Here is a 14306-nt window from a genome sequence, read left to right as displayed (position 1 = left end):
AGAGATGTAATGGAGAGCTTGCAGCTACAGTCTCTCACTTCCTGCTTTGAGTTGTTGGTCTGTCCTCAGACAAGTGACTGGCAATCACTGATAATCTCTCTTGTGCTGCCAGGTTCCTCCCCACTCCCATTAAATTGCTATTGAAATAGGAAGTTGAAGTTTATACAAATGATGAATTGTGGCACTTGTGTGCTAATTCCAGTCTATTGTTCCTTTGTTCTACTATTATGTGAACTAGTTGTTGTTATGATGTAACTAACTAGCAACTATTGGTGGTACGTTCATGTTCTGCTTGCAAGCTGCCCATGGGAATCTGGTTGAGAACAGGATGCTAGACAAGATGGGGCTTTGGTCTAATCCAGCAGAGCCTTTCTTATGACTTTCCATCTTCTTCCAACATACTCATGATCTTGCCGATCTCTAGCATATTTCCTCCTCTGTGTTTCTTCTCTAGTGGCTGCTTGCTTGTCTTTGAGCTCCCTGGCAAGCCTTCCACATTGCCTTACTCAGTCTTTTCCCTCATGGGCATTGTCTTGCGTTTTTTAAGGCTCAGCATCATTTTGCTGTGGCTTATTATTATTATCTATTAAGCTGGACAAAGCGCCACAGGAAAATAACAGTTCTTGTCTTGCAGATTGTGACGTCTGCATCGACTGATCTCCAGGATTATACCTATTACTTTGTTCCAGCGCCGTGGTTATCTGTGAAGCTTCTAAGGCTTCTGCAGTGCTACCCACCTCCAGGTAAAGTAATTGCAATCGCTCTGCTTTCACACTTTGCTTACACAGGAGAGAAGCCATTTGCACTAAAACAGCACATGTTTGCAGAAAGAGAGAGAGAGAGGTTCAGATAATGAACCCCACTGCTATGTCTGCTACAGGCATAATATTCCCAGTATTTCTAACTATGGTCTCAATCTAATTATCTAATTATGTTGAAACCATGAGCAAATGTCCTGGCAACACCATAATCAAATCAAACTTGATAACTGAATAACCCATTTAGTGGTCTTTGGTTTAATTTTCGGTACTTGGCTCTTTCATATCAGTGATTCTGTAATGATCAAAGGATAAACAACTAACTTTGCAGAACCAAAATGCTGGTGCCATATGCAGCTTTCTGAAACTGGAGAAACAATGCCATCTAATGGGCATTTAATGGTTTGATAGTAAAGGCTGTCAAAATTGCCTGGTGATCTTGCCTAACCGTTCTATTTCTCCCAGAAGATCCTTCAGCACGAGGTCGTCTCACTGAGTGTCTGGAAACTATTCTTAACAAAGCTCAAGAACCTCCAAAATCCAAGAAAGTACAGCATTCAAATGCGAAGAATGCAGTGCTGTTTGAGGCAATTAGTTTAATTATCCACCATGATAGGTAAGTTTGGCATTCATAATGCATGGCTGGCAGTAACAGTTTGAGATGTGAGCATCAGTTCTATTGTCCTAAATGTGTGGTTTCTGAGAAAGTATATACTAATTTTGTATTCTTCTGTTCTCTGAAAGAGGGTACAGTATGTACTTTTTCCACGGTCATTCTGGCAAATGTCTGAGCAGCTCCTGAGTGAAAAACAATTATGGGATTAGTTTTTGTTCTGGAGTTTAGCATTGCCCATGTGTTGTAAGTTTGTAACCTTGCTAAATGCAATACTGAAATTCTTCCTCACTTTAGGACCATTTAAAAACTTACGACTGAGTGTTACTTGGCTCAACTAAACAGGATACTGGCAGGATCCAGTCAATGTCCCATGCATTTCCTAACAGTGGATTGTGTAGTACATGCACATTGGGGTGGAAGGAGAGACTTCACCCCCCCCAGTAATCCCATCCTCCATCCAAATTTTTTGGGAGCTCTATTGGGATAAAATGACTTCAGTTGGCCTTTGTTTACCTGATGCCTTCCAGATGTTTTGGCCTACAACTCCCATCAACCCCAGCCAGCATGAGTTATAGCCCAAAGCATCTGGAGGCTGCCAAGGAGGTGAAGGTTGACTTGAGAAGTTTTCAGGGGTAGTGTTTGGTACTATCCTCCTATCCTCCCTCTGCCCTGCCACGTATTAAGGATGCACAAGCACCTGATTCCACATCCAAGTCTCCCACAGTCTCCTGTTTTAGCCCTACTTGGGCTTGCCTTTGCTCCTGTGTTGAACAACATGGGAACAAGGAGTGGGGGTGCACCAAGTAGCCTAATCCCTGACATTGGATGCGTCCCCCCCATGTCTGCACAACTCCTCTGATGTCAGGGGAGTCGAGGTTTCCAGATTCTATGTACATGGGCCCCTCCCTGCAGATGCTTGGGCTGTAAGTGCAGACATTGGAGGAGGTGTGTACAATGGATGTGACAACAAGCAGACAATCTGAAGATGAATTCAGTGATGTACGTTGCATTCCTTCCTTTCCACATGCAGTGCACCACACTGTGTCTTACCTCTTTTAAAAATGAAAAAACCCACCTTTTAAAAAAGAAAAATAATAGTTATGTTTCATTTTAGTCTCCTTCACTTGAGAGCATGTAAATCTTTGAAACTGGCTAAGTGTGTGTGTGTGTATTCTACTTAAACCTCCTTGCTGCCACTAGAATAGCACAACTGAGAACATTGTTTTATAAGCTGCTACAAGCATTTGTTTTATATTCTTGGCTAAAATCTATGGTATGCACTATGCAACCTATTCCCCCTTGCAGACTGTTACTTGTATAGTTTGGCTTTATTCCTCTGTTAATGGGGAGAGGTTGCTTCCTATGCTGCTGTAGGTAACATACGATGCGAGATGGGCTGAGTTACTACTTCAACCAAAGGCTGAAATCCCTTGATGCAGGATGGCTCTCTTCCAGTCACAGTATTCTTGGCCCCTCCCACATCGTTGCATCAATTACACATTTCAGGAGCCGTGTGAGAGGTCACTATGCCTTCCCTCTATTATAAGAACTGTACCTGAGGCCACCATTGTGTTATCAGGACGCGGCAGGATCCCAGACTCTGCAAAGCTCCTGATAAGCTTCCAGCTTTTAAAATAGAATCTTAATTACCTAAAATAGAATTTTAATTACTTCCTGCAATATGTAGCTGTGCTGCTACTAACCCTCCAAAAGATATTAGCTGCAGTTTTGAAGCTTGTGTAGTGAAGGTACCTCTTGGTACCTAACTCTTTTTAATGTTTTCCTCGATGCACTTTCCTCACCCAAATTCTGTCTTTTCTTTTTCTTTTTTACCTTTTCCATGCACTCTCTTCTGCCTAGTGAGCCAAACCTGCTTGTCCGTGCCTGTAATCAGTTAGGCCAGTTCTTGCAGCACCGGGAAACTAATCTTCGGTACCTAGCACTGGAAAGCATGTGCACGCTTGCAAGCTCTGAGTTTTCACACGAGGCCGTGAAAACGCACATAGAAACAGTTATCAATGCACTGAAGGTAACTATTGGATCTGTGTATTAACCTGAAATTTGGAGTTGATTTTTGAAAAACAAAGCAGAACCAAACCATGTATCTGTGTGGGCTTGCTGCTTTGCATTCCAAGAGCAGCAAGTTCTCCAGAGTTTTATTCATGCAATAAAAAGGATGTGGAGTGGTCTCTTCATTGGAAGCTCTTTAAAACAGAATGAATGGTAAAGAGAGGCTTCGCATCCATCAGTGGGCCTGTGCTTGAACTGCAGCCTGAATCACATGCCACTGTCCTAGGATTTAACATGTTGAACAAGGGAGTGTTGGTTAGAAGGACAGAGGGCAATTGAGGGGAATGACGATGCCTCTGAGGATGCTGGAGGTGAGGAGGATACCAGAGAAAAGCACCTAGCTGAATAGAAAGGATTAAGGTTTCTACTGAAGGATGCTTAATTTTCTTTCTCTGTTTTCCTCCCAAATGAGTGACTATCGTCATGCAGCTAGAGCTGGACTTGGCTTTAACCTCTTGCCCTTGCCACTAAAATTAATGCACAGCAACCCTGGGAGGGGACTACCGTCCCACAGGGAAGAGACCCAATACAGTAGTTGGTGGGTCTCACCACTACCCACTACCTCCTGTATCTGGATCCTTGTTCTTTTCTGACCCGTTCCTTCCTGCAGCTCATGGTGCCCTTGGATGCATCAACGTCACCACAGTCTAGTTCTTAATGCTTTCTAGTCGAAGTATAAAGCAGGGGCCACCAATCTTTTTTGGGGTCCATGATATCATTTAGATTTTTGAGCAAGTGCTGTGGATGCCACCCACGATGCTCACTTATCGTTTCTGTCTCCCAGATTAGCTCCTCCCCATGAGTAAGAAAGTGTCCGTGCGTGCAACTTTTTTTGCTTTTCCAAGGGATCTGGGTAAAAGTTGGATCCTGTAGAATTCATCTGGACCATAAAAAGCATATAGAGCTGGAAGAGGAAGTAGGGTAGAGTGTCAACACTTCTACCTTCTTCCCTTAGATCTCAGCACCCACCTTCTGACAAATATGTGACAAGCCACTCTCTCCACTTCATGACCAATGGGGCTCAGAGGCTTTGTGGGCACCAGGGAGAGACCCCGGAGGGACCCTAGTTTGAGCTACTGCTAGCCATTGTCCCAGGGGTGGAGAACATGCAGCCTTCCGTATGTTGCTGAACTAAAAACTCCCATGAGACCCAGCCAGCATTTGGGAGACCTCAAGCTCCCCAACTCTGTGTTACTGCTACTTTTTTTGCATAGTTTGTTGGCCCCCTACTGAGGAGTCTTGTGTGGGTACAACCGGGGGTGGGGTAGGGTGGGGTGAATGCCTTGGTGTCATTCATTACATGGTTATCCTTCCCTTGATCCAGGACTCTTAATTAGTAATATTTAATAAATAATCATTCCACTTAAAATTGTTTTCCTGGCTTTGACCCCAATTGGGATGAAGCCAAGTATCTTGTTTCTTGTTATAAATGCTGTTTAGGATTATTGACTTCGAAACAAATGCCACCTGGTACTGATTCTAGGTGCAATTCAGGTGCTAGTATCTGTAGCGTGGGCACTGCGATAGTCTGCTTAAAAATTTGGACACGTCTTAATTGTTGTTTCCCCAAATCTCTCCCTTTGTGTTGATCTTTTACCATTGTGATGTCCTTTGCAGACAGAGAGGGATGTAAGTGTGCGACAAAGAGCGGTGGACCTCCTGTATGCCATGTGTGACAGAAGCAACGCCCAGCAAATTGTAGCTGAAATGCTGAATTACCTGGAAACTGCTGATTATTCTATTAGAGAAGAAATTGTAAGTAATAATAATAATAATAATAATAATAATAATAATAATTAATAATCCTCATCATCTGAGCTGTCTTCACCGTTGAGTGCTGCTATAAATTTAGAGCTGCAAGATGACATCAACCTTTGCTAAGCTAAACATAGCATCTGACAATTTCAATGTGACTACTGTGTACAAATGCTAATTCCAGTAGATGGTCACCTTTGTGCTGACTTCTAAAGGAGTAGCCATAATAAATTTATTTTAAGGTTCCACAGGTGACAATCTTTTGGTTGCTCTTTAAAGTAGATGGCAGAATTTCTTGCACTGGATTTATTAAACTGTATATGATCAGTCTAATCGCAGTAAAATGTGCTTTGCTTTTACTTCAGTTGATCCTAAAATATATTGTCTCTGGATCATCCTTTTACATTTGTTTAAGGTATTAATCAATATTGGATACGTTGTACTAAGGAGGGTATTTATACTAACTAGTTTGGATGAATTGAGAGATGTAGGAACAGTGGTGTGTTTAGTTTTCCTTTATTTTTTTTGAATGGATAGGTATTAAATGCTGTAGAAATTCATTGTTTGAATGAAGTTGCTTCATAAGTTGGTGTTGTGTATGTTTGCTCAGGTGCTGAAGGTTGCGATTTTAGCTGAGAAATATGCAGTGGACTACACTTGGTATGTGGACACCATCTTGAATTTGATTCGAATCGCTGGAGACTATGTCAGTGAAGAGGTGTGGTACAGAGTCATCCAGATTGTAATTAACAGAGATGATGTGCAAGGATATGCAGCAAAGACAGTCTTTGAGGTAAGACATAATTATTGTTTGGAAGCCTTTTTCTTCCAGCATCTCACTGTAAACTAGTAATGAAAGCCAAGTGGTAAGGAATAATTCTGGTCCAGGTGGGTGTTTGACTTCTTTCATCATTCCCCTTTGCTGGCATTTTCTATTTATGCTCTTTTCTTACTTGCTTCTGACACTTCTGCAGTTCTGTAACTTTGCCTTGTCCCTTCCCTTAATTTCATTTTTAGCAATAGACCCACAGGGTATGACTTTTTCATTGTACTAATGGTGTATTACTTACATGGATAAATCCTTGTCTCAATGAAAATAGACATGAAGCTAGACTAAAGATTGAATTGGGAAAAGTTTTTGAGGCACTGTGAGGGGGGAGAGAATTGTTCCATGTGAAAATTTGTGTAAACCGCACATCCATGGTGGATGAGGCAGCAGTTGCCTAGAATGAGGAAGAATGAATGATGGATGATGATGCCAAGGGGCCAATAAACTTTGATAAACTGTCTTGTGAATGCCACAGATAATTACACAATTATTACTGCCTGCACTTCCCTGCGGGACGCAGGTGGCGCTGTGGGACGCAGGTGGCGCTGTGGGTTAAAGCCTCAGCGCCTAGGACTTGCCGATCGAAAGGTCGGCGGTTTGAATCCCTGCGGCGGGGTGCGCTCCCGCTGCTCGGTCCCAGCGCCTGCCAACCTAGCAGTTCGAAAGCACCTCCGGGTGCAAGTAGATAAATAGGGACCGCTTACCAGCGGGAAGGTAAACGGCGTTTCCGTGTGCGGCTCTGGCTCGCCAGAGCAGCGATGTCACGCTGGCCACGTGACCCGGAAGTGTCTCCGGACAGCGCTGGCCCCCGGCCTCTTGAGTGAGATGGGCGCACAACCCCAGAGTCTGTCAAGACTGGCCCGTACGGGCAGGGGTACCTTTACCTTTACCTTGCACTTCCCTGCATTTTATTTCTGTTAACTACTCTCTTTCTCTTCCTTCTTCTTCTCTCTCTCTTATATATGTCTCTCAGGATAACACTTAATGCATCTTATGAAGGGGTCTGCAGCCCACAAAAGCCTATATGCCATAATAATTTTGCTCGTTTTTTAAAGGTGGCACAAGACTCTTCATTATTTGTAATGTTGCAGCTGGTGCTTTCTCTACATTGCCCAAATATGCTTAGATTGAAATAGTTTTATTAAAAATGAAATTTAGAAAGACTGGAATAGTCCAGTTCTGGGTCCAAGAAATTATAATTGGCTAGTGATGCAAATAACTTTTCTATAAACACCTCAATAGTTTGAAGTAGCACTTGGCCAAAGTGTTATAGTTATAACTGTTAGGGTAATAATAATAATAATTTATTATTTGTACCCCGCCCATCTGGCTGGGTCTCCCCAGCCACTCTGGGCGGCTTCCATAAAAACCAAAAATACACTAAAATATCACAGATTAAAAACTTCCCTGAACAGGGCTGCCTTAAGATGTCTTCTGAATGTCAGGTAGTTATTTATTGCTTTGACATCTGATGGGAGGGCGTTCCACAGGGCAGGCGCCACGACCGAGAAGGCCCTCTGCCTGGTTCCCTGTAGCTTTGCTTCTCGCAATGAGGGAACCGCCAGAAGGCCCTCGGCACTGGACCTCAGCGTCCGGGTAGATGGTCAATAACTGGTGCTGTCTTCCTACTGAGCTGACGTGACCTTTGCACTTGGGTGACTGCTGTCACTTAGGCATGCTGTATCCAGGTTGGGTAATAATCCTTTTAGGGCTCTGGGTACCTGGCCCTCTTTCCCTGTTATGAGCCACTGCTGTAAGAGTGTATTGTCATATGCACCCCTGTGCCGCCACCCCTCTCAAAGGCCAGGATGGCACTTTCTTTCTTCTTGTCAAGATTAACTAGCTGTCTTGCACGAGTTGTGTACTTGGAACTGATCCTCGCTCTGCAGGCTTCTGATAACACCCCTCTGTTTTGAGCAGCTTTCTGCACAAATTGCACTACTCCCTGACACAATGAGATAAACCTGCCTTGCTGCTAAGAGCTAATCTTCCATCTGTTCCTCTAATCTGTTGTGTTGTGATAGCACGAGCAAAAAATGTTTTGAGCGTGAAAAAGTTATTTGCCATTCTTATTTCTCTTAAGTTAGCCTTATAGTGGTGGCTTTGGAGGAGAGAAGAACTTGGCCATGCCATAATAATAATAATAATAATAATAATAATAATAATAATGCAGCATTATATCCTGCTTTGCTGTGATTTGTTTGTTTCAAAAGCTTCTCTGAGAGCTTTGGCTGACCAGTACCTAACAAGCACTTTTCAAAGATTTATGTATTATGCTAACTTTCTGAACCTTTTTTTAAAAATGGGATCTCTTCTCTTCCCACCTCCCCTTGCAAATACCTCCTTTTGGGTCTGTTTCTTTTATTTCTCTCTCTTAAAATGTATTACTATTTTTAATTAAAGCTGTTAACTCCTTTTGTGATTTCTGGTCAAAAAGCAGGATATACATCTAAGAACGACAACTTTTCCAATACATTGGGCAGGAGTAAAAGGGAGGGCAACTAGTAAATGGATTTTCCTCATTCCATTGTGTTTGTACTTCTTGTACAGATACAGGAAACTAGCAGTCCACACCACAGAATGGAACAGAACGTTCCTCCTAGAGTGGTGGAAGTTACTTCCATGTTTAAAGTGTTGTTGCAGAGTGCAGGGGAGAGGGAGGACTGCAAACTCTTCTCTCCAGTTCAAGCATATCTTCCCCACATACAGCACAATATCCTCCAAATAATGCCAACCATTTAGTATCGGTTTAGAAGAGACCAGTAGGTTATTGGATTCAGACTCATAACTTCTTGCCACCCTGCTCTCCATGTGTGAGTCCAGTTTGCCCCTTCACCTGTGCTATATGCACAATGCTGGACCAATACTCAAATGAAAACCAAGCTGCATGCCAAGGGATCCCAGACCTTCAGTCACTAGCCAGTCCCAGATTATAAGGAAACTCCTTCCAACCCAATGGAGATCAGGCAGGCCTCATGTCTCCCAGCTGGTAATCTTGCTCTAATCAATATCATGTTTCTAGTTGTGACAGTCACTGATGCCCTGGAGGGAAGGGAGAAACCCTATGTAGACACTGCTGTGAGGCACCCACATAAAAATTCAAAAAAATCCTGAATCTTCACCAGCACTAATGTTTTAGGTGCATGCATTTACTGAATCTAGCAACTTTATGATGGGCTTCAAATGTCTTCAACAGGCGCTTCAAGCACCGGCCTGCCATGAGAACCTGGTAAAAGTAGGTGGCTACATCTTGGGAGAGTTTGGAAATCTGATTGCTGGGGATCCAAGATCTAGGTAAAAACACTCTCTTGAACCTGGGGGTGGCAACAAGGAATTAATAACTGTGGCATAATAACTACGCAGCCAATTTTAAAGCCGTCTATCTACAATAATAATGTGTGATCTTTCTGTCATTCTATGCCAGCATACTCACTTGTCCAGTATGTTTCCAGAGCTTTTGGCTCTGCCCCTCCTATGTTCTTCTCCTCCCAGGGTGGAGTGGGGGGCCCTTGAGTCAGGAGTCGCCGATACCCCATTTTTGTCTGACATGGCCCATGGAGAATTTATTAGAATAGCGCTCAATGTGTGCAGAAGGACATGCGGCTGTGAGGAGAGAATGCCATCCTTTGTGTTTAAAGTAACAATTCTGTAAACTAGTGGATGAAATAGGATTCTGAGATCATGGCAAGAGAAAGTTCATTACTTAAGTACAGTGGTACCTTGGTTCTTGAATTTAATGCGTTCTAGGAGTCCGTTCGACTCCCGAACATTCGAAAACCAAGGCACGGCTTCTGATTGGCTGCAAATAATTGTCAACTCGCAGTTTTAATGGTGGCTTTGTTCTTGTTCCTTTTTCCTCTCTTTTCCTCCCTTCCACCACAGCCCTTTGATCCAGTTCAACCTGCTGCACTCAAAGTTCCACCTATGCAGTGTTCCAACCAGAGCGCTGCTTCTGTCTACGTACATAAAATTTGTGAATTTATTTCCTGAGATAAAAACAACTATTCAGGATGTGCTGCGCAGTGATAGCCAACTGAAAAATGCTGATGTTGAGCTGCAGCAAAGAGCCGTTGAGTACTTGAGACTCAGTACAATTGCAAGTACTGACATCTTGGTATGTATTCACATGAATGTGAAGTTAATTCTTGGCAGCTGTTTCTAGAAATACCCCCCTTTTTTTACACCAGCAATAACTGTGCTTGGTTGGGGGGGGGTTGAGTGGGGTGAGGGGGGTCGTTAATTGACTGTAACAAATGGGATGATGTAACATACACCATGTGGGAGTTATACTTTAAGACAGAGGTTGAGAAACGTGATCCTCCGTGTTGGACTCCTGCTAGCCCAGCTAACATGGCCAGTGATCAAGAATGATGGGAATTATAGTCTAGCAACAACAGGAGGGCCAGAGGTTCTCCATTCCTCCTTTAAGAAATCACATTTTTTTTCCTACCTCTTCCAAGTATACATGCTCTGGTCTCTTATGGCTTGTTTTCCCTATAAGGCAATGGTGCTGGAAGAAATGCCCCCATTTCCAGAGAGGGAGTCCTCCATTCTGGCTAAGCTCAAGAAGAAAAAGGGCCCCAACACAGTTACTGACTTGGAAGAGACAAAGAAAGAGAGGAACTCTGATGTGAATGGGAGCACAGAAGCTACTCTTGTAAATGCCAGCACTGTGGTAGGTTGGTTTCAGCAGCGTAACATACCAGTTCTTGGAGCCAGGTTGATTATAAGGGAAATGGAATGTCTGCATATAACCCTAGTGGAGAGGTCTCCTTCCAGACCTTAACTATGCTGGTACCCTGGCAACCAGGAAAGGCCAATTTGGATACACTTCAAAATCCAAATTAATTTGCTTTATGAATGGCTGGGTTAGATATTTTCTCAGTCGTTTTTCTATACATTTTGGTCATGCCATGCCACTGGGCCAGTTTCATATATTGAGATCTAAACCCCAGAACAACTTGGGTCAGGGTTACCTTGCGACTGCCTGGGCCTGTATATCTTAGCTCAATCACTGATATCATCTGAAAGATCACAGTTAGTTTTCCCTTGTGTTTCGGAAGCCCAATGGGCTTTAACTAGAAGTCAGGCAGGCTTCCAGTCCCATGCTGTGGAATATTCTTCTAGCAGAAATACAATAGGTAGCCTCAATGCTAACCTCTAAGTGTCTCTTGAAGACTTATTTGCGTCGACAGGCCTGTTCCATGGTTTAAGCATTTCAGATGAGTGGGCCATTTTTATCATCATTTGTATTTTTTAAAATGGTATTATATATATATATTTATAAACCTTGTTGTACACTACCCTGAGATTTTATATAAGAGGGTGGTCTATAAATATTTTTATAAATATAAATATTACACGTACACAGAGAGGTGGGCCTTATTCCCAGTCTAACAATGTGTCCATGTTGATTTAATGGAGTGACACTGGGCTATTCTTGATGAGGTGGTTTTTGGTCACAGGTACTCCTGTTAATCTCTCTGGGACTAAAAATAAAAATGTAAGAAGCCTGTGAGTTTACTCCTCAGAGGAAAAGTATACTGAGAATCCTGGCGTGGGTTGCGAGAGACACAGCAACATGCCAGGCTTCCTCTTCTTATGACTTCATTTACAACCTCCTCAGCAAGTTCCTTTCCCCTTTAGATCTTATACCTGTGATAACTGCTCGTCTGCTCACGTTTTCATGCCGTGTTACTGCTCAAATTGATTTGCTGTCTCCTTTTCTGATAACGTTAAATGCTTTGTGGGTCAAGGAACGGGATGTTATTGCTAAATCAAATTAATGTGATGAACAACACAGTTTTCTTAATGAAAGAACTTCACGTTGGCTGGGGAAAGTGAGCTGGGGACTTGGCCTGGTTTGTATCTTATCAGCAGACATGCTTTAATCACAGAACTTTCCTGTTGTCTCTTACAGTCTACTCCATCTCCTTCAGCAGACCTTTTAGGACTTGGCACAGCCCCCACGACAAACTCTGTTCCAGCCCCAGCATCTAGTGGCAGTTTGTTGGTAGATGTGTTTTCGGACACCTCTGCGGCTCCCGCATCTCTAGCTCCAGGTTCTGAAGATAACTTTGCAAGGTACCTAATAATACAAAGCATCATAGGAGTGGTGGGAAGGAATTGTTTCCCCTTTCTCTTTCCCAGCTACCACCAGGTTCCCTTCTTGCATGTTTCACTGAGAGAGCAACAAAGGTTGGCAAGTCATCTTAACTCATGTACGACACTATTCGCCTTGCTAGGATTGGCCACACTTTTTTATTTTGGGGGAAGACATCTTATTCATCACATAGTAGTCTGGGCACTGGATGTCACTTTCCTGTAAATCTTAAATATCTCTTCCATATAACTGGAAAGCATTTTTCTCTCTGTGGCTGAATTCTCTTGATTGTAGAATTGAATAGGGCTGCAAACAAATTTCATGGAGGGCCAGACCTGGCCCACCAGCCACAAGTTGACCACCCTTCCTTTAGGGTAAGTGCATGCATGGCAATGAGATTAATCATAATGGTATTAATTAAATATCTGGTTAATAGAAATAGATAATAATAAAAGGATGAATACAATCAAAATATTGTCATGTGGGAACAGCAGTATTTTGTTCTAGTTTGGTAGTTTCTCCTGTAGCATGTGTGAACCCCCCCTTTTTTAAAAAAAACACACACCAAACTAATGACATTCCTTCTCTGTCCTTTAAATCAAGTACTGGTAGCTTCATGAAACATCACTGGTCAGGTCTCTTGATTCAACAAGTGTTCACTTGCAGTTTTGCGCTTGCCAGCACCTTCACATAAACTTCTTAGTGCAGTGCTGCAGTGTTGCGGCCTGAGTTTGGGAGTTGTCTTTATTTATTTTAAACATTTATGCCATTGTCTTAAAAGGCAGTGTAGAAAAACTTGAAAATGCTTGAAGACAAATGTCAAGCTCTGTCCATAACTCAGAAGAGTGCTGCAAAGTTGCAACGTGGTGGACAATCTTGAGCAAAGCCATTTCAAGAACTGGGGTATTTGATAAGAGTACATAAATACCATCAAGGGGGGAAATTCTCTCAAATTGTTACTTGAGTTTCTTTGTGCTCAATAATTCAGGATTGTGTGTGCAAGCAAATCTTAGATTTAGTGTATCTATAAATCGGAATCCCAACATTGCTTGAATAGACTTCCAGTTCTGCAGCAGGACTTCAACCTTCCCATTGAACTAGACTAGCACAGCCCTGTTCCGGTTGTGCCCAAACATTGTTGGTTACAACCCACTGAGTCTTTCTTATAAGCTATTGAAAATGGTGCTCTTACGCTGCAGCTCTGTACCCACCTACCTGGGAGTAGTAGTAATAATAATAATAATAATAATAATAATAATAATAATAATAATTTATATCCCGCCCATCTGGCTGGGCTTCCCCAGCCACTCTGAGCAGCTCACAGCATATATCATAACATACTAAAACATCAGGCATTAAAAACTTCCCTAAATAGGGCTGCCTTCAGATGTCTTCTAAAAGTCGGATAGTTGTTTATTTCCTTGACATCTGATGGGAGGACATTGACAGGGAGGGCGCCACTACCAAGAAGGCCCTCTGCCTGGTTCCCTGTAACATCACTTCTCGCAGTGAGGGAACCAGCAGAAGGCCCTTGGAGCTGGACCTCAGTGTCTGGGCTGAACGATGGTACATCTTTTTCACTAAGTAGGTCTAAGATAGAGCTGTTAATGGAGTTGGGAGGAGGGATTTTTCCTCCTCCCTAAGTTTTCCTTTCCTTACTAACTAACCTCTCCCTTTCTGTGTGCTGCCTCTTCTCTTCTTTTCTCTTCTCTTCTCTTCTCTTTCTGCTGCTTCACTTTAGTCCTGACCTATCTTCAAATGAGCAGGTGGTTTCTGAGGAACCAGCTGATGCTGTGCATGATGCTGATGAGCTTTTTCACACGTAAGCAATACTAAATCCTTGCAGGACTGGGCAACTAGTACAACTTCTTACTTTTTTTAAAAAAGCACATCATTTCAAATGATTTTACTTGTTACTGCTTGTTCTGGCCTGAGTATGATCTGCCTTGGAGCAGGCGTGATCAAAATGTGCTTGTGAATCGTCATAGGGAGAACAACCTTTTTATCTTCTTATCCAGTTTTTAAATCTAATCCAGGAAGGTAACTGAAAAGTAGCAAGCTTTTTTAGAGTGTAAGAAAGGCAATAGAATTGCTTGGAATGGAAGCTGGCATCAATTGCTTTGGATCTCGGTAATTATAGATCAAATGTTTTCAAAGTTTACATGTTGCCTAATT

At 42.7% G+C, this 14306-nt stretch overlaps 1 protein-coding gene across 4 annotated transcripts in view; it reads left to right on the top strand.

The window, feature by feature from the left end:
* The window catches only part of AP2A2 (adaptor related protein complex 2 subunit alpha 2), a 59426-nt gene that overhangs the window by 33945 nt on the left and 11175 nt on the right, over nt 1–14306 (top strand). Inside the window, exons 7-16 of one of the 4 annotated variants that reach the window (XM_079985360.1) lie at nt 635–743; nt 1227–1374; nt 3235–3403; nt 5062–5199; nt 5810–5992; nt 9225–9322; nt 9911–10142; nt 10530–10703; nt 11949–12112; nt 13873–13953. In XM_079985360.1, coding sequence (XP_079841486.1) covers nt 635–743; nt 1227–1374; nt 3235–3403; nt 5062–5199; nt 5810–5992; nt 9225–9322; nt 9911–10142; nt 10530–10703; nt 11949–12112; nt 13873–13953 — 1496 coding nt within the window. Of the gene's footprint in view, nt 1–634; nt 744–1223; nt 1375–3234; nt 3404–5061; nt 5200–5809; nt 5993–9224; nt 9323–9910; nt 10143–10529; nt 10704–11948; nt 12113–13872; nt 13954–14306 lie in introns of all 4 variants that reach the window. The other 3 variants (XM_079985359.1, XM_079985362.1, XM_079985361.1) reach the window with 3 other exon arrangements.

Source organism: Podarcis cretensis (genome assembly GCF_951804945.1).
Source record: "Podarcis cretensis genome assembly, chromosome: 1".
Classification (NCBI taxonomy): domain Eukaryota; kingdom Metazoa; phylum Chordata; class Lepidosauria; order Squamata; family Lacertidae; genus Podarcis; species Podarcis cretensis.
Note: the sequence above shows the minus strand (reverse complement) of the source record. Positions and strands in the feature narration are given on the sequence as shown.